Below are 23398 nucleotides of genomic sequence, written 5' to 3' on the forward strand. Positions count from 1 at the left end.
CAACCAGGAAAAAAAAGAAAAGAAAAAAATCTTATGAGCAAGATGGCAACAGCCAAGATGATCATTTCAAGCAGGTCATCAAACCAGTGGGCTGTGTCCATCTTTTATATACAGTCTATTGTTTGTACAAAAAGAGCAAGAGAAACAAAAAGAAAAAAAAAGACATTGTGAGTTGTCTGCAAGACAAACAAAACAACAACCACAAAAGCAACAATGTAGCGAGTCTTGTCCAAGAGACCGCAGTTTTATTGTTGCTAAAGTTTAATGGCTTTTTGACAAGTGAATGAGAATTGTGTCACAGACATCTGAGTCAGCTTTTCTGCTACACTTACAGCAAAGACAATTTTCTACAAGTGATTACTTGTCAATTACTTGTCAACCAAAAATGCTGCTAGAATCACAGAAGCAGCTTTTATCCGTAAAGGATTGACATTTTCCTTCTTGTCTACACCACCAATTCATGAGCAGACTTCATAGGCGACAGACTGGTACTGGTTTATGGGTCGCATCCATCCCAAATATGTCTTTATTGTAAGAATATGTTTAGCTTCAAAGCCTTTTCTGACCCCAAACTCCAAACCAGTTCTCTGTTTGCATACCAATCTGCCCACTGTGTAATGTAGGCCAATGTGATAACAAGACTCTGGGTTGCCATGTATTGACACATTAACATACTTTGTATATGTACAGTGTCCCTAAGGGAGTTTGAGTCAAGCGTTCATGTGAAAAACCACAATACCTTAATCATTGTATTTTTAGAAAAGTGCCTCCCAATATTCAGGACGGTACAAGAAAAGAGTCCAACGGATTCAAAATACACCACACACCCTCCAAACTGAGGCCACAGGCGAAGCCTTTCGAGGGACTGCATTCCTCGGTCACTGAGGAATGTGGACAACGTTACGTGCCATGACTAACTTGTGTTATCGGATCATTTGGCCATTCTGAACTTCTAAACAATGGCGGTCCAAGCAGCGGTCAGAGTAGACCAACTTTGGGCCGCATGGCATAATTCTATCTGTTTCTGCTTTTGAGATCTGAGAAAGATACCGTCCTGTGGTGTTTACTGACGAAAGAACACTGCTAAATGGAGCTGTGGCTCACCAATCTGTAAATATGGCCCTTGCCAGCCAAATTGTTCCCCTTGTTGACAGTGGTTTTGGCCCGAAGCTGTATCTTGCCCAAAGAACACAGGCTTCCCTTGGGGGTGGTTGAGACCCAACAGGGGATAGTTAGACAAAATAGACAATGCCTATCCACCGCTGACACAGAGTTGGCACAGGTAGAGAGAAAGGGAAAGAGACGGATGGATGAGCCCAAAATAAATGAACGAATGCCGTCCAAAAAGAATGCTCTTAAATCAGAGCCGAGTGGGCCGGAAGGCTGCTATACACTTCTTTGAGTTTGTGATTACTGTAGGCACAGAAAGTGATAATTAATGCATCAAAAAAATTCTGGAGAATTGTTGTAATTGCATTTAAGGTTCAGGCTTCCAGAAATTCCGAGAAAAGAAATATATCAAGTTCCTCTTACAAGGACAAAACGTTCCATACTTGTATCTTTTCCAGTAGCGAATAAAGGATATCCTTTGAGGCCCAAACTTCCAGAAAAGTTGGTTAGTAGCTATTCTGGTCCATCAAGCTACTAATCATTTGCTGTTTTGTAGAACTGTTGAATCAGCTTTTTAATTTTCTTAGATCAGAATATGACTTTCTGGACAGCAAATTTGTCTGACAAAATGTTTTATCTCATGCACTCCTGAACTTTTCTGGGACTTATCTGACAGAGGTGCATGTAAAATGTTAGCTGCTCTTTTTTTTCTCTGGCCAGGGGATGTCAGTTTGTTGCAATGAGTGAGTGGGGAGTTAATATTCTTGTGCATTCACTACTAGCAATTGGGCATTGTGTGCATGCTCTATTCTGGCAGCATCCTGGCATAAAGCACAAAGAGTATTCCCAGTCGTGCATCTAAAGTTTTTATTTCCCGCTTTGTGCTCCACGTGAGTAGAACAACTATGTGAAATATCCCGATCCGATTCTCCCCAAAATTGTCAAAAGTTCATTATCCCTTTAATTAGATAGATTATTTAAAAATGGGGCTGGCTGTACCAGTGAAGCACATCAGCACAGTTCAAGTGGAATCTGACACCTCCACCTTGCTTACAGATTGTGTTAAGGCTTCTGTATTTTCCTGAAAATGTATTTGTTTGCAGGTAGTTAATGAACTATAAATCCAGGTGTCATTGGGCTACCAGTTTATTATTTAACTAGAAAAAAAGGATTGTATCAACAGTCAAGAAAAATTCCCTTTCGTTCTAGCCTCCGTCTTTCTCACATCGTCGTACATACCAGGATTTTTTTTAGGTCTGGTTAAGTCAGTAAATAAAGTAGGGCTATGTACTTGCTCAGCAGGCATACTTGCTAGTCAAGGTTATGTTGAATATTCCCTCCAGATAACAGAAACACCCTCATCACCCACATACACATCACCCTCATAGTAGAATGACAGAGAAACAAGATAGTTCAGGGAAGCTGGGAAGATAAGCAAACCTGACAACACAAGAGAAAAGAGGAGAGTGGGTGAGAGAGACAGACAGACAGACTGGAAGAGAGACAGAGAGAGATCTCCGACAGTGCCAGCCAAAAGAGGATCAAGGTGGTCTTGGATGAATTTCAGAGGTAAGCTGCAGTTAAAGCTGCTAGCTTGGACCGTTCACACGCAAAAGCCAAGTCCCACCGCACACATCATGAAACACGAGACAGCATTCAGGTGTTTGGTGACAGCAGCGAGGACAGCTTCCACTGTTTGGGGTGTGTTTCACGAATGTAAATGTTGCATTGTTAAGTCCTGCAGAGGAAGTAGTCTCATATTTTTCTCCACTGACTTGATGCCAAAATCTTCCTACTTTCATATCATTTCCAGTGTGTAAATGTTGCCAGCTGTAGAAACAAAAATCCCCAAATTGTATTTCTTTATTTTGATTGCTTTTTCTAAATGAGTAAAGCGAGATTTTAAATTTGTTGCTGCTGCACAGTTGGTGGTTTCTTACATGCTTTCACAATTCACCCACTTTTTCAGCTGTCAGCAGTAAAGCGTAGAAAAAAAAATTAACTTATTTAATGTAAACTTCTCCAAAAGGTTTAGTTTTAAACAGGTCACACATAGAGTTTTTGAGAAATTACTAGTTTACTAAAGTTCACTAAACTTAATTAAAACCAAAAAACCAAAATGGAAGTAAAAAAAAAAATACAAAACTTTAACTTTGCTGTACAGTAAGCAGATTTCAGTCCAATTGAGCACCTTTGCATGCGGTGGAATGGAAGATTGCCATCATGGATGTGCAGCCGACAACTGTGAGACAATATCAAAGTCATTATGGCGCAACACATCTTTCTGTGCCATGAACAATTAAGGTTGTTCTGAAGGATATAAGAGGGCCTTGTATATTCTAGGTAGCTGTGATGGTCAGCAGTGAGTGCACATAAGTGGCTGCTGCTCGTTTGATTTTTTGAAATCAGGTGTAATGTCAAATACTTAAAGAAAGAGATTAATACTCTAAAAATGCCAGAACTGTTTTAACCCTATTAGGTTACAGTTTGCGGCTGTAGCTGCTATTTCATACCAGCCCTAAGACCAGTGGAACACAATTACAGTCACTTACAAGGCAAACTATCTGACATTCCTGGGCTTATGTTTGTGTCAGTGTGGCTTTGCAGCTGACTGAAGTTAGGAGGCACAACTGTAGTCTCCTCTGCAACAGGTGTGCAACATTTTTGCCATACCGGATCCTTCTGAATTATACTCTACTGCATTTTATATACATACACCTACATCTAATTTTGCATTAGCTGTGATATTGACTAAGATGCTGAGCTTGCCTTGAGAAAATCAAGCAACTGACATTTTCTGTCAACCCTGCTGAACTGAAAACACACTTGTGAGTTTTAAAACAAAAGCACAGTCAAAAGCCAAAAAATTATTCAGGGCTATTTTAAATGTAAGCACTGTCATGATAGGCACTGCAGTACCTAAAACCTGACTGACAGGTTGCTGTGGGAGTGACTTGTCAATCACAATGTAACAACACCCTAAAGCATGCTCTGTTTATCCAGTTTAGTCTAAATGGGAACAATCTTTACACATCAAACTGTGTTGCAGAAGACTTTAGCTTTCTGAAATTAGCACTCAACTCTACAGAAAATCTTTACTGTGGCAATTAATCTAGTAGCAGGAAGGGCAATATGCTCTCTTTCTGTACAGACGTCTTTTTGCAATCAGGGATTCTCTTCCTGAGAATTTAAAGGATGCAGGTGGAAAGCAGTATACACTGGCTTCACTCTTCAGACCTGCGGGCTACGTCCACTTCTTTGATTGCAGTCTATTGAAGTTCTAAAATGTGGATCAAACAGTTAAAGTGCTCCCTTAGAAGATTCCCTGCATTTATGGATTTGCAAAATCAGTGCACGGGAAAAGAAAAAGCGAGGACGTTAGTTAGCTGTGGGATGAAACACAACCCAATGTATTGTTCTTTTGGGTCCTTGTGACTTGTGATAAGTGAGCAGACGCTGATTTGAATCTTCTGGTCTTTTAACCTAAAGGTTTAATGTGCTGACAGTCTCCTAATCACCTCCAATCAGTCCATTTGACCCACCTCTTCTTCATTACTCACCCTTCAGTCATTACAGGAAATGAAAGTGAAAGTGAACAAGCCAACTGGCTTCTCTCACTTTCTTTCTCTCTGTTCAACCCCTTCTATCTGGCACCGGGTTTCAGTGTTTATGCATTTACTGAGATGGCTGGCGGGATTGTCAGAGAAAAAGGAGGGTTTATTTTTTCTTCTCTCTCTTTCTTTTTTTTTTCCTCTGCAATCTCTTGCCTTCAGAAACCATTAATGCCCATTCAACATCAACATCAAGGCACGGCTTTGATGTCTATTCTGGCAACAGACCCCTTTTCTTTCTCCGCTGCCTGCTGCTCTCTCTCTCTCACTCTCTCTCACTCTGTCTCTCGCCTTCTCTCTATCCCCCTTTATCCCTTCCACTTCCCTTCGCTCACTCTTTACGGTTACTGTACAATCAAATAATTAAACGGATTGTCGACAAAATGATTTTACCTGGCAATTAAATATGCAAAGCGAGTCGGCAGGCGGTGTATGAGAAGGCGATTAAAATGGGGCCCACTGCAAATCTACAAAGGCTTCACCAGCACAATAGGCAGCAGCCCCTGCCTGCTTCACACACTAGCTTAGCCTGGGGAGTGACTGGTGCCTCTTTATACCAGTCTCACACAGGCATGTTTACAATAGCCCCGACCGTGCTATGCCAATTACCACAATGCAAGGAGAAATGAATGCCAGTGTTTGGAGAAAAGACGGCGACGAAGGTAGCAGCGTATGGGACATATGGGGCGTACAGGGTGGCGGGAAAGAAAAGCAGTGCTGCCAACCAAAATCAGAGTTACAACTCAGAAAAGTTTCCCGCTGATGAAAAGATACCGAAAGAGTTGCACGCTTCAACGAAATTAAAATTTGAGTTAAAGAAGTCTGAAGCAGCAGAAGAAAGGCGAGTTTCTGTGAAAGCCGAAGCTTCAGAGCCCGTATGTAACCTGCATAGCACTTCAACAAAGCACCTATTAGGACTGGAATGCCATAGAAAGGCTGAGCGAAGATGACAGGGAGGGAAAAGAGAAGCAGGGGCTCCTGATGGGCAGGAGAGGGAATGCGACAGTCAATGTCCATCTATCAGCGCTTCAGTGGGGAAAAATGCAAGCAATTTGCCTGGATAGGTTTCCCTTCAAAGCCGGAGCCCCAAGAAGCTGTAAAAATAGAGTTGGGAAGAGTCGGTGAGGGCGGGGGTAGAAGGGCGGAGGCTTACACCTGCCCCGTTCCAGACAGTTCCTTATTGTGGAGTTTAGAGCATGGAGGAATTGATTTCAAGGTTGGGCGAGTATGCAATGCATTGATTATGTATTGAAGTTTCACAGCTCAGTACCTTTGATGAGGCTGGAGAATTAATCTGCTATTTGCTGTGTTAAAAATACAAACTGCTCAGCTGCAGAAATGTCGTTTAAAGAAATGGGCTTTGGGGAAGGAAAAGCAGTGTCTCGCAGATGTGGCGAGCATTGTCTGTTTTCCTTCTGCAGAGGGGGAAAAAATGAGAAGATCATTTTGTGAGAGTGAAAGCTTGTCAGTAATGACTGTTATCTTTGTTATGTGGCTACCTTTTTGACCATTTCAAGTCTCTGCTTATGTCAACAGTTTCAACTGAGTTGTAACAAGTGAGTGAGTGTGCACATAGCAGACGCGTTCCCCACCATCGAGTTATTCCTGGTATTAAATGATTTCTTTCCTTCCCCCCACTGCTGAAATAACGCCAGTTAATTGAGGCAAACATGACTAGGCCCTCTGATGGGGGATGCAGGGTGCTTCATTAATGTTTGTGTTGACTGTCAGAGAGTAGCGCTGGTCCTCATTGCTCTTTAATAGGACCAATTAGCCCATGCCCTCATTTCCATGCCTAATGTCTTCCATTTAAGTGCTGAATACGGGACCCACACATTTAACCACTGAGGATCTGTAGCACATCAAAAGGTTACAAGCTTTCAGTGATTTCTGTTTGCGCTGTGAATTAGCAGCTGGCATCTGTGAATTTAAAGTTGCATTTTATTTTCAGCACAAAGTTGTGTCTTTTAGGTTTTTGAAACTCCTGGAAGTGATGCGTCTGAGAAGAGACTACAAGAATAACTCGTTTATTTTGTTTTACTTTCGGCTCAAATTCAGTCACCTCTCCACCTTCAGTCTGCACCGCGCTATGATCACAGCGCTACGATACTGTACTTCTTTGATGGTGATAACAACATCTTATGTTCTTCATTACTAAGACGTGAAGGTTACAGAGAAGGCAGGTAACTGTCAAGACTCATTTTTCTGAGTATTTAACAACAGGTTCCACACTCTTGGCCTACTTATTGGAATCCTGCCATCATCGTTGTACATCATTTAACTGTACGGTGCTATGAGGTGAAATTTTCTTTTATCCAGCACTGGTTGTTATTTAAGTAACATTTGCTCTATTTCTAGTTGAAGAGCAAAAGCAGGAAGGAAAACTACCAAAACCTGAGTGTGACATTTGACCTGACCTCACATGCAGAGCTATGACATGCAACAAAGGTCTCTGACTAGAATCTGTTAAGTGTTAAACTACAAGGTGACTCAAACACCCTGAAGGGCGATTTTAAAACCTTGAGCCTAAGGCTACCTTTTGACCTTGTCACCTCAAAAACATCTAGAAACTCAGTTGGTGATGGCTTCATGTCTGTGAGGCCAAAATGAAGAACTTTGGGTGTGGGGAAACTTTGAACCGAACGCTGATGTTAACCAGTTCTCACAATTCTCGACTGCAACAATGCTAAAATGTAATTCAACCGAAATGAAGCACAACAAATTCTGCACCCGTTTTATTTACAGTAGAACTCTTGGAGTGGTTTCTTAACAGTTACTGCCTGGTTTCTGTGAAGGGGTCTCCGGGGTAGAAATGGTAAACTATACGGCTATTTAAAAACGTGAAGGTGCCGAGTTACTGAGTTTTGAGTTTTTCGATAAGCACAGCTTCAAGAAGCCCGGTGTCTAAGCTATGCATATATGGCCATTTTCAAGACATTAAAAGGAGGATCTCTTTGTGAGAATGCTAAATGTCTGAGTCAATGGGAACGCCTATTACATGTTCTTTGACCTGCCAGCTTTCAGGTACAAAGGCCATGTGAGAACAGAGCAGGTAACTGACTTCTTAGCGAATGAGAAGGCCCGCAACGTGCTGCCTCCTGCACGTTTTACTCAGGCAGCACACACTGAGAAAAAAACACAAACAAAACAAAAAAACCACAGAGTATTTCTAGTAGTATACTTGACTAGAAATAGTATAGTCCGCATCAGAAGCAGACGCTCTCCTGCTGTGTGCTACACGTGAGAAAAAGCAACTTGGACAATGTCCCGACCTAATTCCCTTCACACTGTCCGAGGTTCATGTGTAAAAACAGCCCCTGCTTATGCATTACCACATGTCCCAGACCAACTGGAGCACTGTAATTTTCTTTAAGTGGACAAAACACTCCAGTCAACTTGTATCATGTCTAAATAACTGTCTGAAAAATATGGCTACGCTGTGAAAATAAGTCATTTTCACAGAGCAGTAATAAAAATAAGCTATTCTGAGTCAGGAAAGAAGCAGTTCCAAGCACATCAGTTTTCATTTGAAAAATATAAAACTTTAATAAAGGCTACATCTCTCAATAATTACAATAATTATAGGTCCATGTAAATCTTTAAATGAAACTCTTTATATAATGTATAATTTACAGTTTAGATAGAATGAACCAAAACAAAAAAAAGGCTGTGGTGTAAAAACAAAACACAAAAACATGATTACAGGATATTAAAAGCATAAAAATATCTTTTCAACATAAAACCCTTCTGAAAACCAAGGGATATATATTAAAACCCTGAAACAGGGTAGCACATGGTATGGCATCCATGTAGGCACAGGTGCTGTACTCATAAAACACCAGCGATCGTGTGTTTGTACGTGTTGTGTTTGTGTATGCGTGCATCACATGTGTCGGTATCCATACTTCAGAATGCATAATTACAATGTATACAGGAGCTCTGCTATATACGGTGTTATTGTAACAACATTCAAAAGATATTGGAGCCATAATTCTTCAACGTTCACTTTTTTGTCTTTTTTTTGTGTTTTTTGACACGCTAGCTGAACTCCTCAAAGAAGTCGTTCTCGGTGACCCAAACTGGTTCTCGTTAGCACAAGTTATTTTGGTGTGGGGGCTGTAAACACTGCCATTATTAGGTGGTGCAACTTGTGCTCCGGGTCTCGTCTCTGTGTGTAATCTACAACGGTTTCTACCCCCCATCCCTGTGCAATGCCTGGTTTACAAACAAAGGCACAACAAAAAAGATTGAACTTTGTCGCTCGAGACAAAGCGAAAAGGAGGGGGAGGGAGGGAGGCCGAGAGGACGAGGGAGAGGAAATGCTAGTGTGAAAAACTTGCTTATTATAAACTATCAGCAGCATATAAGACTGGGATTGACCATTAGAAGAGTGGAGGGAGTGCGCCTCGGACAAGACCACCGCTAAGTTTGGGTCAGACGTGGCTACAAGGCTATAGGAAGTGCTAGGCTAGCGTCACGTCCTCTGTGTAACTTAAAACACTAAACTATATCACCACAGTATTCTCCCAACATTCAAAGCAGCTTACCCATTGGCTGTAAAAAAGGGAGGGCGAGGAACACAGGTTTAAGAAGACTCGGGGGAGGGGACAACAGGGGGAAGGTCATTTTCAATAAATACTTAATAAAAACTTTCAACTCATGACAAAAAGCATCTATATATATAATACATGTATATATACATATATGCATGTATGTATATGCACACGTATGGACGTTTTTGTAACGATGTTGGAGTGTAATGTTAAGAGCAGGTCGGTGGCGCTGCGTATTCACCTCCTGCAAGTCCATCAGTCTGTCACACATCACAAGACAACAGTCATCTACATCTTCAGTGGTTATATTCAAGAAGAGGCGGGGTCTCGCGCCCGCCACTGGCCTCCGGTCATCATCGTCATCCTCGGATTGGTCTGTCATTCCCTTGTGTTTCTAAGGCTGATTGGCTGAGAAAGTCGGGGAGGGGCAGCGCCTCCTCTGTGTTCGGCATACTTCATTGGCTCGTCTTCCTTCAATCGCTCCTCTTGTGCTGGATATATTAACTCTGTTTAGCTTAATATTAAGAAAAAGAAACAAACAAAGAAACCAAAAAAAAGGAGTCCAGAGTGTTCTTGTAAATTACAGTCTCTTGCTCAAGTGATTTAGCTTTTGGTTGGGCGGGGGGAAGGGCATTAGTTGGTTGGCACAAAGTGGCCTTTAGTCCATCCTCTCCACCTTGCCCAGGACCTTGCCCTCATACATGGGCAACACAGTGGCATCCTCCCACACCTCCTCGAACACTGCACCGCACTCAAACTCATCACTCGCCTTCTTGAAGTAGTACCTGAGGAGGGAAAAACAAAACAGAGAGGTTTGTGATTAGAAAACGCGGAGCGTAGGTGAGAACTCAAACAAAACCTGACAGAGTGGCAGCAGGAGTGCATCTGATGTATTTCATCGCGTTTTAAAGCGCTTTGAGGCACCTACACGACTACTTACATATACACGCTCGCGCACAACTCCCTTTAGTCCAAATCAAACACAGACACACACACTCTGAGAGCCAGAAATGGATCCTGCTCAAAACAACTTAGTCATAGCCTTCAATGCCATCCCTGCTCACTTCAAAGGTAGAGCCTGACTCCACATCACACCGCTGCGCAAACAGAGTTGAACTCTCCGTTTACACACTCCCTGTGATAATTCAAGCTGCTAGAAAAAGCCTGTTTGTGTGTGTGTTCATCCATGTGTGCTCATCCACTTGTTCATCCTGACTGCTAGCCATTCTGCAAATGCCTTTCTGTCCTGTAAGGCCTTATTAAAGTTGAAGGGTTAATTAGAGGCTGTCTTAAGGCCCCCCCCTAGCCTCTCTCTCTCTCTTTTTCTCTCTTCTTCAGTGCCTTCCCTCCCTCTCTGTGTCTCCATGGCTTATAATTGGGCTGGCTGTCAAATGAAGGGCATTTCTGTCACACAGGTTGACATTTCAGGTGCCCGAGAGTCTGCTTGTGACTGCAAGACTGCGCTTTGCTGTCTGCACGTAAACACACACGTACTATGTTTCTCTGTTACGCACACACACTTCGGGCAGCTTTCCGATCACCAGCCGAGAACAGAGGAAAAAAGAGGCAACAGGAAGGGAAGAAAGCAGGGGGAAGCAGAGCGGAGGCCTTCCCCGGCTCGGTGAGTGGGTGTGATGGGTTGGATGTGTGCCGAGACTGAGGGGCTTTACCCTAGAAGGGGGAGGGAGGGTGGCGACTGCTCAGACGGGCTCCTGGAGGTCAAGGGGTCACCTAGCTAACCCACTCTTCTTCTTCTCTCAAGCAGAGATAACTCACAGGGTATAGCTTGGTTCCAGTGACTGAAGTCTCCTGGAGCTCCTAATGATTTCTCCTCTCTACTTTAAACCCAGCAAAAGATCAGCAGGAGGGGATATAATGATAAGCTTTGTAATGGAAAAATGCCTCATTTTGCCCATGTGTGCCTGTGTTCAGAATATAAAAAAGGAGAAAAAAGGGGGAAACGGCTCACTGTTTTATGAGCTCAGCTTAGAGTCATTCAAACAACACATGTACAGAGGGGCGTACAAAAATGTACACATGCAGCCGTACTTTCCATGTTGATTGTTACAGACAAATAAAAGAGAGAGGGGCCCGCTTTATCACAGCTGCAAAACTTAAAACTGTACTACAGCGTGCAGGCGTGCGACAGCAGCGATAGTTTTCTTTAATCATCTGACATTTATGCACACTTTTCCTCTGTTGATTTAACTTTCTGGTTTAATTCATTGTTTCATTCCTAGCTCTCGAAGCGCGTTACCCTTTTTTTTAAATTATTAATAGAAGAAAACGCTACATTTTCACTCACAAATAGTTCAAAGTCATCACTTTGTTGCAGAGAGTGAGACAGAGAGACACAGGAGTCTTTCCATTGGAACATGTTTTATGTGGCAGGATTTTTCTCTCTTCACAACATCTGGCACCAATATCGTCTGGCAGAGCTGCGGCGTACTGTTCTCAGCTGTACTGCTGCCATGTCCAAATTAACCAACTCCACACATTCTGCTGCCATTGAAGCCAGACGCTTCATCCCCACCTCCCCCCCTTTTCACTCGCTAGCTGAAGAGTTATGGGATAGCAGGGGTGCAACGACTTGTGTTTTGCAGGCCTTCTTCTTCTTCTGTCTTGCCTAACAAGCAGATGTGACTAAAACCTGATGTTGATGTCACGGGCATGCAAGGCTACATTTGTTTTCAGAGGCACTGGAACAACTTTTTTGATAAATTAAGGTTGAACTTCCTGGACTGTGGAACCCCTGATTCAGAATTTTTTTAAAACTGTCTATTACTTTTGAAACTACCTTAAGTCTTCACTATGTGAAGGAATTTCCCCTCATCATTTCAAACAGGAGGTATTTCTCCTGCATTAACTGTCATTAGAAGAAGAAGGTGCCTCCAGCATTTGATTCTAATGCCTGATGCAATAGTGTGGAGGAGGAATTTGAGGGCCTTGCAATGGTCTTTGTGCACAAAATAAAATGGCCCAGGCTTCAAAGCCATATTTATTAAGGCTGCCTAAGCATGGAAATCAGTACCAGATGTGAGAAAAAAAAATTGCTGCAGAATATCCCCTCTGCTCCCCTCCCCGATTTTTGTAAGCTTCGAATACAGCGGATCAGCCCAGTTTCTTTTCAACTATCAGGCTCCAGTATTTCACACTCCCACTTAGCAGACAAGCACATAAAAGCACAATAACAAATGCACATCCAAACACAGATGACTAACCCTGCCGTGACGCTAAACACATCCGAGCATGTATCTGCTAGTGTGATCTGTGCGCACTTTCCAGTGGCGCATGCTTACCGGTAGTTGCCTTTCTTGCTAAGCTGTTCCTTGAAGTGGCCCAGGGTGAGGCAGTGGGTCTTCATCATGCTGCGATAAGGAATTTCCTCGCCACAGAAAAAGTAGGTGACCACCAGCTCCTTAGACCTGAACATGCAAAATCAAAATTGTAAGATTTAAAACTTGCTTTTCAGTTGGCTTTAAAAATCCACCACATTCACTGACATATATATGAAGGGGGCTGATTATTTTGAAGAACCAGGGGCTATTGGGAATGTGGGAGAGAGGTAGAATGTCACATCTAATCCTAATTTTCTTTAAGAAAGGAGTTCAAAGACAAAGCAAAGCTGACTCTCTAAGAAGAGAGGAGAATGAAAATCTGAGGGTGAAAACTCATAAATGGCAGAATGACAAAATAAGTGAGTAATGGTGTTTGGAAAACTAGAAAGTAATTGTGAAAATAATAAAGACTGAGCTTTAGGAACAAAGGATTTAGCAAAAGTAGAAATAAAAGAGCTCTTACTCGTCTGCTTGGACTCCAGGGCTGGCTAAAGAGTTGCTTCCCGTGGGGAAGACAGCTGCCGGGTGGTTCCTGTCTCTTTGAAGGTTGCTGGCTCCAGTTGAATGTCTGTGAAAATCACAAGATTAATGACAAATCAATATTCTTCATATAAATACAAAGAAAACAAACGGGACTTCATTTATAGAGTGTTGTGTTGTAGCAAATCAAGTGCACAACTGTTTTGTCTACAAGGTTTCCTACCTTTGTTTTGGTGGCTTGGAAACCTCTTCTAGTCTGCGACAGGCTTCTTCTAGCTGTGCCAGGGTGTTGGGAGGGGGTAGGGGTGGCATTGCTGGGTCCTGAATAAAAGGGTGGCCTGGGTGATGGCCACGGAGGTGAGCCCCGTTGCCAATGCCACCACCACCCCAAGATGAGGAGGTTCGACCAGGCAGGGTCTTGGAGTCGAGCGGGTTGGACTTCTTCAGGCCTTGAGTGCTGTTAAAACAAAAAAAGGGTCACCCTCTTGAGCTGAGAACTCAGTGCACTTTTCTAAAGATAATTTTGTGCAAACAGACACTTACCTGTGTGGCTTGTGCTTTCCCTGCCTCTCACTCTCTAGGATCCACTGCCAAACATTCTGAGAGCGGTCGGTGGCAACTAGAGGAAGGCGTGGTGAAGACACGCCCTCATCGGAGGCCTTCACTGGCCGTTTGGACAAAGTGCTGCAGCGACTGGAGGAAGAAGGCAAATTAGCATCAGAGGAAGAGCAGCTCATCACGGGAAACATTTAAGGGATGGCTTATAAGTAAAACTCACGAAGGTGTGAAGTCGGAGTAATTGGCGCCCCCTTGAGGGCAGAGGCACTGCACACGCTGAGCCGCCTCGGCCTCGATTTGCTCCTTGGTCTTTGGCCCAGCGTGGTGATGGTGAATGTAGTGGTGGTGGATGTGCTTTGTAGACTGCCTGCCTGTCATCAGCACCTTAGAAGCCCCAGGATAAGCACCAAAGAAGGGCCCGTGGCCAGATGACACCACAGCACCCATCCGGTCTGGCGAGCTTGAGCGCGGTGAGTGGCGAACCACTCCTGGTGACTGGCAGCCAGGTGTCTTGAGGACACGTGAAAGGTGCTCGTCTAGGATAGCTTGAGGATCTTCCTCACATTGGCTCGCAGATGGGAGCAGGGGGTGTTGGAGGGAGGTGCTGCTGATAAGGTCATTGCCCTCCTCCCTTTCCTCCTCCTGGACAATGAAAAGAGAATTTTTTACAATTTAAAGCAATTGACAAAACATTCATACAGTCACATGTGGGAAATGCAGCCAGCAGAGAAATTCATGTCTCAGCTTACACCAACTTATATCTATCGTTCTCTGAAGTCAGTGAGAGCAAACGCCTGGATAACTTGATTTGAGTTTCCTTTTTGCCATACTGTTATCTTCGCTAACAGGCTTTGGGTGCGCTTCATCTATAATGCAGAGTGTGCCTGTGCTGCACAAAGAGACTGGCACTACACATATTCAGCAAACGTGCCACTGGAGAGTAACTAAGTACTAACTATTTGAAGGAACTTCAAGTGTGTCTAGAAACATAAGTTTGAAAGTTCCTCCAGATGAAATGGGGGAGGACATGGAGGAAAAGCGAAGTAGCAACTAAACCAAGACAGACTTTAAATCCCTTGGTCTGTACCCCGTTCTTCAACATGCTCAAACTGGAGTAAAGGCTTTTGTAGTGCAGCACAGAACCACTGCCTGAGCTAACTTGGATACAAGATACAATTTCCAAATAGCAGTAAGTGGAAGTAAGTGGAAGTGTCAGACTACTTAGAACATTTTTGAGAGCATCCATACCTCCTGGATCTGCTGCAGCCTCTCCTCCAGTGAGCTCATAGTCTCCTGCTCTCGCTTTAGCTTCTCCAGCCGGGCGATGAGTTGGGCAGCGAAGGCCGAGGGCTCAACGGGGGTCATCTCTTTAGGCAGCCGGTGTGTCCTCTGCAGGGTACACAAGACAGAGAAGAGGACACTTTAGAGTGTGTGCTAGTGTAACTACTTAGTGTTTCTGATGGATGCAATATGGTGCATTAATCCACTGCCCTTGCCCTAATCCTATCTTGTTCCAAAAATCCTGCTACTATTCCAAAGGCCTAATCCACATGCCCTTGCCCTCGAGCTAACCTGAACCTTCTCCGCTGCCCATCCCTCCCTAGATCTTCTCATGCCCAGTGCCCTTGGCAGTGCCAGGCTGCTGGGCGAGGGGGAGAGAAGGGGGTAGCAATGGCGGGGTAGCAGTTGGTCTCGCTCGGAGGGGAGGCCCCCTGCCTGCACCCTCTGTAGCCCGACCAAGCCATCAGCTAGGCAGCCTCTGAAGTCAGCACACTTCAAAGGGCCCTTGTCAAACATCAAACGCACACTAGGGGTGGGAGGGACATGCAGCTTTAAATCTCCGAATAAAAGCCAGATATCGACAGAGAAGAGAGAGAGGAGAGAGGGGAAGAAAAGGGAGAGGGGACAAAATTAACAGAGAAAAAAGAAGAGGATTGAGACGTACATTCGTGAAGTGGCAATGGTGGCAGAGAGAGAGAGGGAGAGCACGAGACAGAGAAGGAGGGAAAAGAGGGAGGGAGAGGATAGAGGAGTCAAATACTGGGAAGATCTGAGGGGAAGTAGTAATTTATTTCCCGGCTGCATGCAGGGCAGCTCAGAGGTACTCTAGTCACATTATCCTCCTTTTTCTTTAACTATATGCGCCGGCTTCTCTCTCTCCCTTTCTTACTTTTTTGTTATTTGGCACACTGGCTTTCTTGATTTTGACTCTTTTTTTGTTGTTCCTCTCATCTCTTTGTAGACACGATGAAGGGAAGAAGAAGAAAGGCAAGCGGAGCTGCTGGCAAAGGAGCGCCAGCCCTGCACGGGGCCCCCGCTGCCTGGGGCTGGTGCATCATGGGAGACAGAGCCATCTCCAAATCAGGAGGGAGACATTAAAGGAGTGCAAGTGGGAAAGGAAAAGAGAGAGACTGAGAGAGAAAAAAGACAGAGAGGAAGAGAGAAGTGTGTGTGTGTGTGTGTTTGGGGGGGGGCATTACTGTCAAATGCATGCACAAACACACACACACAAACACACACCTGTGTTTGGATATGAAGACAAAAGAATTTAATATTTATTTTCTTGCCTCTCCTAACCTGTGTCAATCTGTTTTGACCCAGTTCCTTAAACCTTTTCACAACAACTTCAGAAGGTCAAAAAATATATATCTTGAATTCATCAGCACGCACAGCCTGACCCAAATACTGATGGGACAAGATGGGAATACAGCAAACTGGAACTGAATAGTGATGTGTCTCCTATTCATGTGCTGGAATTTAAATCGTAGTTTCAATAGCCGTACAGTTATTACTATTCCAGAAAACATACAACACTATCAGCTTTGTGACCTACAGTGACAGAGACGTGACAGCGTTTACATTAACAGCCCCAGAGAAGTGACTCTAGATGTGGGAAGAAGGGGGATTTGAAACAGCAGAAGAAGAAGCAAAGTAATAGGCAAACCCTGCCTTTCATTTACCCGCCTTTAATGTGAAACTAGCGAGGGAACGAAATATAGTATTCTGTCACAACGCAAGCTCTGAAAATAAATACATAAATAAAGTGCAACTCCTTGAGGGGATTAGGACCCAGTTGTCTGTCAGCTGTGTAAAAGTTTGAGTTCACCAGATTACGAAAAAAGAAACACTAAGACAGGAAGCGAAACTTAAGGAAGTAGGACTTACTGGAAAGTGGGGTAGCGTAACCTGGCCATTGATCTTGACGCTGCGGTGCATCTCTCGCTGAAGTTGCTTCTTGGTACCCAGCTTGTAAGGAGGGATTCCATCTCTGTAACACAAAAAGACGGCATACATTTACATTAACTAATAAAAGACAATGAAGACCACACAAAATTACCTTATTTAGAAGTCGCTGACTACAATCATCCACCCGGTTTTGGATAGTTTGCCGATACTCATCACACATGTCACACTACCTCTACATTAACCACTGGTGCATTAGCACTATTAGCCCGTCTTTGCGGAGGAGGGCCATTTGGCAGCAGCTCATCATGGAAGTTACCGACACCACCCAGAAATCACTCACTGGGCAAAGTACTGCTAAATCAAAAGGCCAGGGATCCCTTGAAGCCAAGACAAATAAAAAACACACATAACAAAACACACCAGGACAATGGCAGGGATATGCAAAACATCTCACTGTAGGCTTCAAAAGAAGAGCCCCACTGATAAGATTACATTGGCTCGTGTCAGCCCTGACTGTGGTTATTCAAAAAGCAAAATAATTATCACCAAACTGAGCAACTGGTTAAGAGTCAGAAAGTACAACAGACTAAAGCAGCCTAGCAAAACTGTGATATATTAACATGAAAATAAAGATAGAGCCAGGAATGCTAGAAGTCTCGGGACAATTAGGCATTTATTCTGGGAATCTCATTCTCCGTTTTTCATTCTGTCTGCTTTTCCAGTCAGTTGCCACTTAAGCTGGGCCAATTATCTTGGCCGTTTTGGCTGCTCAGAAGTGCCTGACCTAGCCCAAACGCTACTTTTTCTGCTGCCTCTTTGAAATCTCACACTCATGCACATATGCACCCGCTGCCATCTTCGTTTGGCAAGCGCTCTGCTGTGAGCCTCTGATCTCAGCAACATCAAAAGGCTGGTTTGTAAGATAAGGTAATGTTTGAAGTTGGTGCTGCAGCATTCCCCAGCGTCCAAGTAAATCCATAAATAAGATATAAGCAAAAAGAGAAGAAAAAAATCCCCCTCCCACCCCATCTTCCACCCCCTTCCAAATCCTTCTCTTCTTGTTCTTTATCTGGGAAATGAGATTCAAATTTGCAGTGTGTCTTTTAACCACTATAAAAGGACACACTAATCAAATTGTTCCCTCGAATGAGAGCCGGAGAGAGACAAGAGCTCAGGACAAGAACCAGAAAGATCTCTATGTCAAAGACTTTGTAAAGAACTGTTAAAAGGAGATGACTTTGACACATATCCTTGTTCAACAATTAGACATTTTTTTGTATTTCTGAGCAAGCTTTTCAGTGTGACATTGTCAAGAAGAGTCAGACAGTGAAGCCAGGCTGCCGATATCACCTGTGTTCCAGCGAACTTCTTGTAAGAGGGACCTGCTTCCAAAATCAATGCTTCACAAACTGCACCCTTGAGACTACAAGCCATCATCCCTCAAGGCGCAGGAAGAAACACAGGAAACTCTTCAAAAGTAAAACTCAACAGCCCAGAGGAACTCGTGAGCTAACAAGAACCCCCAAATTAGAGGCAAAACATCCCAAACAAAGCTCGCCAACTTCCCCCTCGCTAACTATGTTTTTAACAATCCAAACTGTCCCCACCCCAGCAAACCATGTGATGGCTGAGCGCTTTGTCCAGGTTGGAGAAGAGAAAACATACTCTTTCATGGTTTCATGGGCCCTTACTTTATGGGGATCTCCTATTCAGTTGTGCAAGTCATTTTCAAAGCAGCCAGCCACCCTCTTATCCCGCTAAGCTCCCCTCACCTAACAATAGGCTGAAAGCGATTCAGTTAAGCCCTTTATACTCCGTGCACTTTATTTTCTCACTCCCTTGCACTTCGAGCCTCACCACTCCTGCTATTGGCTCTGGAGAGTGGAGGAGAGAAGCTGTGAAGGGCTGGGAGGTGATTTTTTTCAGGGGTGTCCCTGCCTGGCCGTGAGGGGCGGGGGGTTCCTTATGTCTTGTCCCAAAGTCTAGAAATGAGTAACCCCTGTGAAAGCCTCGCAGACACATGATCTCAGCACGCCACAGAGGCCAGTGGCAGGAAACCGACCCACCATGTGAGTAAGCCTTCTTTCATTTGGTGCCAACATTTTTCAATGAGTTTGTCTTGAGGCCCGAATGGCCATTTCCCTCCCCCTCTCCTTCAGCTCTTCAAAGGGAAAAAGCGATTAGATAATATAAAAAAACAAGTCTGTTGTGGCAGAAGGGTGGGTGGGATGGATACATATCAACTTTGAGGAAAATGAGGCAACACCCCCACCCACATCAAGACGTTCTCATTTTTTTCCTCTCCTCTCTACAGCCTGTAACACATCAGAATAAACTTCAAAAGGTCTTCAGACATAATGACTTTCCCAGAGTTATCTCCCTGGAGGCCACAGCAACAACTGCACATTAATAGAATTACCTGGAGTCAATCATAGAGGATAATTGAAATAAATTACAGACCATTATTTTGCAACAGTGCAGTCCCCTGGCCCCAAGAAAAGCTGATTCTGTTGAAGTACAAGGCCAAATATTTTTCTTCACACCCCTACATTTTTTCCTGGAAAGTTGATGACTGAAATCTGGACCAGGCACGTTCAGATACTGGTGGAAATAAGAAAATTCCCAGACCTTTGGCCACTGTGAGTTGAAAGGAAATGAGCTTTTTGAAGCTGCTACATCTCCAGAGCCAGCTGGGTTTCAAATGAAACTGATCGGGTTTTGATTCCAATTTTTTTTTTAAAAATGCAAACACTTACACACTGCTGTCTGTCATCGACATGGAATCATCTGTTGTGGCATCGCTGGAGATCTCGCTGTCGTTGGCACTGGTGGCAGGGGCAAAAATGTAGCCAGAGTTCACAAAGTATGGGCTGGCAGGGTCTCCTCTACGGTGGGACCTGTGAATGATCCAGGAAAACATTTGCCTAGAGTTATTGCGATGTCTCTAGATATCAAATTAATACAGTTAAAAGAGGTGACACCCCTGGGGTATGGGGGTTGTGTTTATTTGCTGTTTCCTGCTGTTGTTTGTTATATCATATTTATAAAAATGATTTGCGTCTGCTTGGACTTTGTCTTGCCGTTTTTCTCTGCAGATATCTCCGAGTCACTTTACTGAGAGTTTGGGGCCTGAGGAATGTGACAACAGTGCAATAGATGGAGCTGTAAGTCCTCTTTTTTCTTGCCTCGTCTAGTATCACTCTCTCTTTCATGTTTTGCCTCCCTAAAATACAAGCATTCAGTTTTGGGGGGTGGTTATGGTTGGAGTGGGTGAAATGAGCAGCCGTGCTGTGTGTGAATGAACACCAGCGTTTCCCTTCTTTCTCTCTCCTCTGCTATCCCTCCACTCTTTCATGTGGGCCATACTCCTGCTCTTTTCCACTTTGAAACTCCACTCTTGTTCCTTGGAGTGTTTTCTCCTCCATACTCTCCCTCTTTTATCTCTCTCTTTCTCTCTCTCGATATCATCCAGTCTGGGGCCCCTCCTCTACCAACTCTCCCCTGCTTTCCTTTCTAAAGTCTCTCTCTTTCTCTGTCTTTTTACTCTCTCCTGCTGTGTTGCATTCCTGTTCCACTAGTGAAGGGGGTGGACAAGGAAGAAGGAGGGAAGAAGAGGGAGGGGGAACGAGCTTTAGAGGGGGAGTGAGAAGGAGAGAGGGAAAGGGGGAAGGAGGGCCCCTTTCTTTATGAGAATGCCTTCTGCCGGCAGTGCTGAGGAGAACCCCAGCATGACTAAAGCCGTAGGCCCCAAGCACAAACCTGACCTTTGGAAGGTCCACGCAAAGAGTCAGGTATTTAGCACAGCTGGGCTCTCCTCACACCCCCCCCCCCCCCCCCTCTTTCTCCATCTCTTTTCTTTCTTTCATGATCCCCCCCTTCCTGTATTCCCCCCTTTCCCTCCTCTTGTCTCTCCATGTCTCCCTCCAAAGCATGCTTAGTCTCTGTCAGACAGATTTTTCTTTTAAAAAGGAGAGATAAAAGTGCTGGGCAAAAAAGAAAGAGGAAGGAAAACACTGACACACACAATCTATGGCAGAGTGGGATTGGTGGTTGAAGCTGCGGAACTGAGCTGAGGATGTTTTTGTTGTTGTGTTTCTGTATCACTTTGGAGTTTAGTGTTGGAGGTTTCTCAAAAAGAAGGGGAAAAAAGAATCTGTGCAGTGGCAAAATTAGTTCCACATGTTTGAGATGGAAATTGGTTGACCTAAAGAGATGGTGAGGGGCAGGCAGGGGGAAAGGGGGAGAGTGTGGGTGACGGAAGGGAGAAAGGGGCTCTCTCTCCCCCCTGCTTTTCTTTTAGTGAAAAACAAGAATGCAGGGGATCACACCAGGAGAGCAGGATATGCCCACATGTCAACAAAACCCGTGCTTATTGGTTCCTAACCCAACACGGTCACTTCCAAGCAAATGAGCAACTGTGCTAAGATGTTATCTGACATCTGCTCACATGAAGGCTAAAACCCTCGAGGGAGTCCTTAGGTAGACTTATTGCACTCAATCAATTAGTTTTGTACACTGTTATTAAAAAAGTTGGGCTTGAGACAATTTTTATCTCAGCTCATTAAATGTTTAGATAACTTGACAGGAAAAGTATGGATTATCTATAAATTGCACTTTTCCTACCAAACCACAAGACATTGTCAAACCTCTAAGTAATAATTGCATCCAGATGTGAGGACAAAGTAGTTGAGTGGAAAAAAATAAGTACCCTTTGATGGAGGTTCATGCATAAAATCCACTTTTTGAAAATGTTCCTGGCTTGAAAAGATTTCAGCTGTTGGACAATGTGTGGGACGAGCTCTTAAGATAAAAGCACAAATACTTTGCACAAACAGTTCTTTCATCTCTGACCAAGAGAACAATATCTCCGCTTGGCATAAGACTGACTGCACAAGTTCTTTTAACTCTCTATTACCATTTCTATGTATAAATGAGATTTTGTGGCGGTATACAGCAGCTCTATGGGTTATGGAGCAGAACAAAGAAGGAAAAAAAAGCTGAAAAACTTTACAATAGCACATCATACTGTTTAATGTAGCTGTAACAGTCATGAGGTTTGGTGTCTAAATTCATTCCTAAACCGGAGGAAGGGTTTCAAAGCACAGGAAACTTGAGCAAGCCAGCAGAGGGCTGCCTGCAAGACACCATTTACTTAAAAGGAAGGCTCAGATGCATTGATGTTTTGTACCCACCCCGCCCCTCCACCCCTCCAACCCCTTGACTAACTGCAAGGCAGGAGGGCACAAATATACAGGCATGTTCCTCTGAGACCCTTTGATCAAGTGCCTTTACCTCTCTCGCAGGCATTTGTGAAATACCTGCCACATATTCAGTGTAGTTTAACTAATGAGCGATCATGACCACAGTAAGCAACGCTCAATAAAGCAACAAGCACTGAGAAGTAATTACACAGGCATGCACTTCTAGGTGGGCGCTGCTCTTACCTGCAACTGTTTTCCAGCACTTCAGCTGCTGTCCGGATGGTAGCAGTAGCCCTCAGGTTTTTGGCAGACAGTCCGACCACAGACCCTAACGTTTTTGCCTTCAGGTCGTTACAACTCCATTCCTCTTCTTCCATGAGAGGAGGAAGGTATCCGCACATCAGCTTGAGACTGCCAAGACCGCCGTGGTTCATGTATGCCGCGTTCTCGCAGCCGGTGCGCACGTATTCGAGGTATATGTCAGAGGTCAAAAACATCTGGTATGCATTCTCTTCCATGTTGGACTGAATTTCCGTCTGTGCTTGGTCAAACATGGACGAGTCTATTTGTTGTTTCTTAATACTATCCCTTATGAAGGCCTTGGTGGCCGGTTTCAGTTGCTTGGCGACAATGCTGTTGTTCTCGATGTACCGCTTGAAAATAACTTTGGCAACTCGCAGCGTTTTGGTATCCTTTAAGTCCATTTGCCTGAAGCCGTTGCAGGCGAACCAAAAGTCCAAAGTGTCCACGCAATTCTCCCGCTCCAAAAAGGTCTTAAAGAGGTGAGCGCCGTCTTGGTCGCCCAGGAGAAAATGCAGCGACTTTGTCCACCGGACTAGAGGCGAGTCCGGGGACGCGCTGCCCTCTGGCTCCCCGAGTCCATCCTCGTTCCTCCGCGGTGTGGAGCCGGGAGGCGCGGAGGCGGCGGGGATATCTTTAACCTTGCTCTGGGCTCTCATTTTGGCAGATCTGCTGGGGTTGTAGCATGACGCCTCTCCCTCCTCCCCCGGTACCGGAGGACGAGGAGCATCTTCTCGGAAGCTACTGCTGATGTGCTCCGTAAGCGCCCTGCTCATGGCTCCAGCTCTGGTTGCCGTGTGAGAGTGCCGTCGTGCCTCCACTGAGCTCCAGCCTAATCCTCCTCACTCTCTAAAAGCAGCAGGGGAGCTTCTCAGCTCCTCTTCACTCTGAAACACAAAGTATTGATCTAATCAAAGCCAGATCCTGCTGAACTTCAAAGAAAGACATCAAGTAAACAGTCCCTTTCAAAAAAAACCCTCGCCGGGTTCACAGAGAAAGGAAATATGAAAGGCTTTCTTCGTTTCATTTATCTATTTATAATCTAAATGAGAGATCAACTG

General features: G+C 44.3%; 1 protein-coding gene and 1 long non-coding RNA gene across 6 annotated transcripts in view; one reads left to right on the forward strand and one right to left on the reverse strand.

The window, feature by feature from the left end:
• Positions 1–8281: 8281 nt before the first annotated feature.
• Positions 8282–23398, reverse strand: part of LOC134629521 (axin-2-like) — a 55215-nt gene continuing 40098 nt past the window's right edge. For all 4 annotated transcript variants that reach the window (XM_063476909.1, XM_063476906.1, XM_063476907.1 and 1 more), the window contains 10 exons: positions 22281–23224; positions 19593–19733; positions 16816–16918; positions 14899–15039; positions 13871–14292; positions 13636–13785; positions 13316–13549; positions 13076–13180; positions 12574–12699; positions 8282–10059 (listed from right to left, as the gene is read on the reverse strand). In XM_063476909.1, coding sequence (XP_063332979.1) covers positions 9933–10059; positions 12574–12699; positions 13076–13180; positions 13316–13549; positions 13636–13785; positions 13871–14292; positions 14899–15039; positions 16816–16918; positions 19593–19733; positions 22281–23113 — 2382 coding nt within the window. In that variant the 5' untranslated portion in view covers positions 23114–23224 and the 3' untranslated portion in view covers positions 8282–9932. The remainder of the gene's footprint in view (positions 10060–12573; positions 12700–13075; positions 13181–13315; positions 13550–13635; positions 13786–13870; positions 14293–14898; positions 15040–16815; positions 16919–19592; positions 19734–22280; positions 23225–23398) is intronic.
• The window catches only part of LOC134629522 (uncharacterized), an 81854-nt gene continuing 77155 nt past the window's right edge, over positions 18700–23398 (forward strand). For both annotated transcript variants that reach the window (XR_010094065.1, XR_010094066.1), the window contains exons 1-2: positions 18700–18905; positions 19932–20000. This is a non-coding gene — a long non-coding RNA (uncharacterized LOC134629522). The remainder of the gene's footprint in view (positions 18906–19931; positions 20001–23398) is intronic.

The sequence above is a fragment of the Pelmatolapia mariae genome, linkage group LG6 (genome assembly GCF_036321145.2).
Source record: "Pelmatolapia mariae isolate MD_Pm_ZW linkage group LG6, Pm_UMD_F_2, whole genome shotgun sequence".
NCBI classification, from domain to species: Eukaryota; Metazoa; Chordata; class Actinopteri; order Cichliformes; family Cichlidae; genus Pelmatolapia; species Pelmatolapia mariae.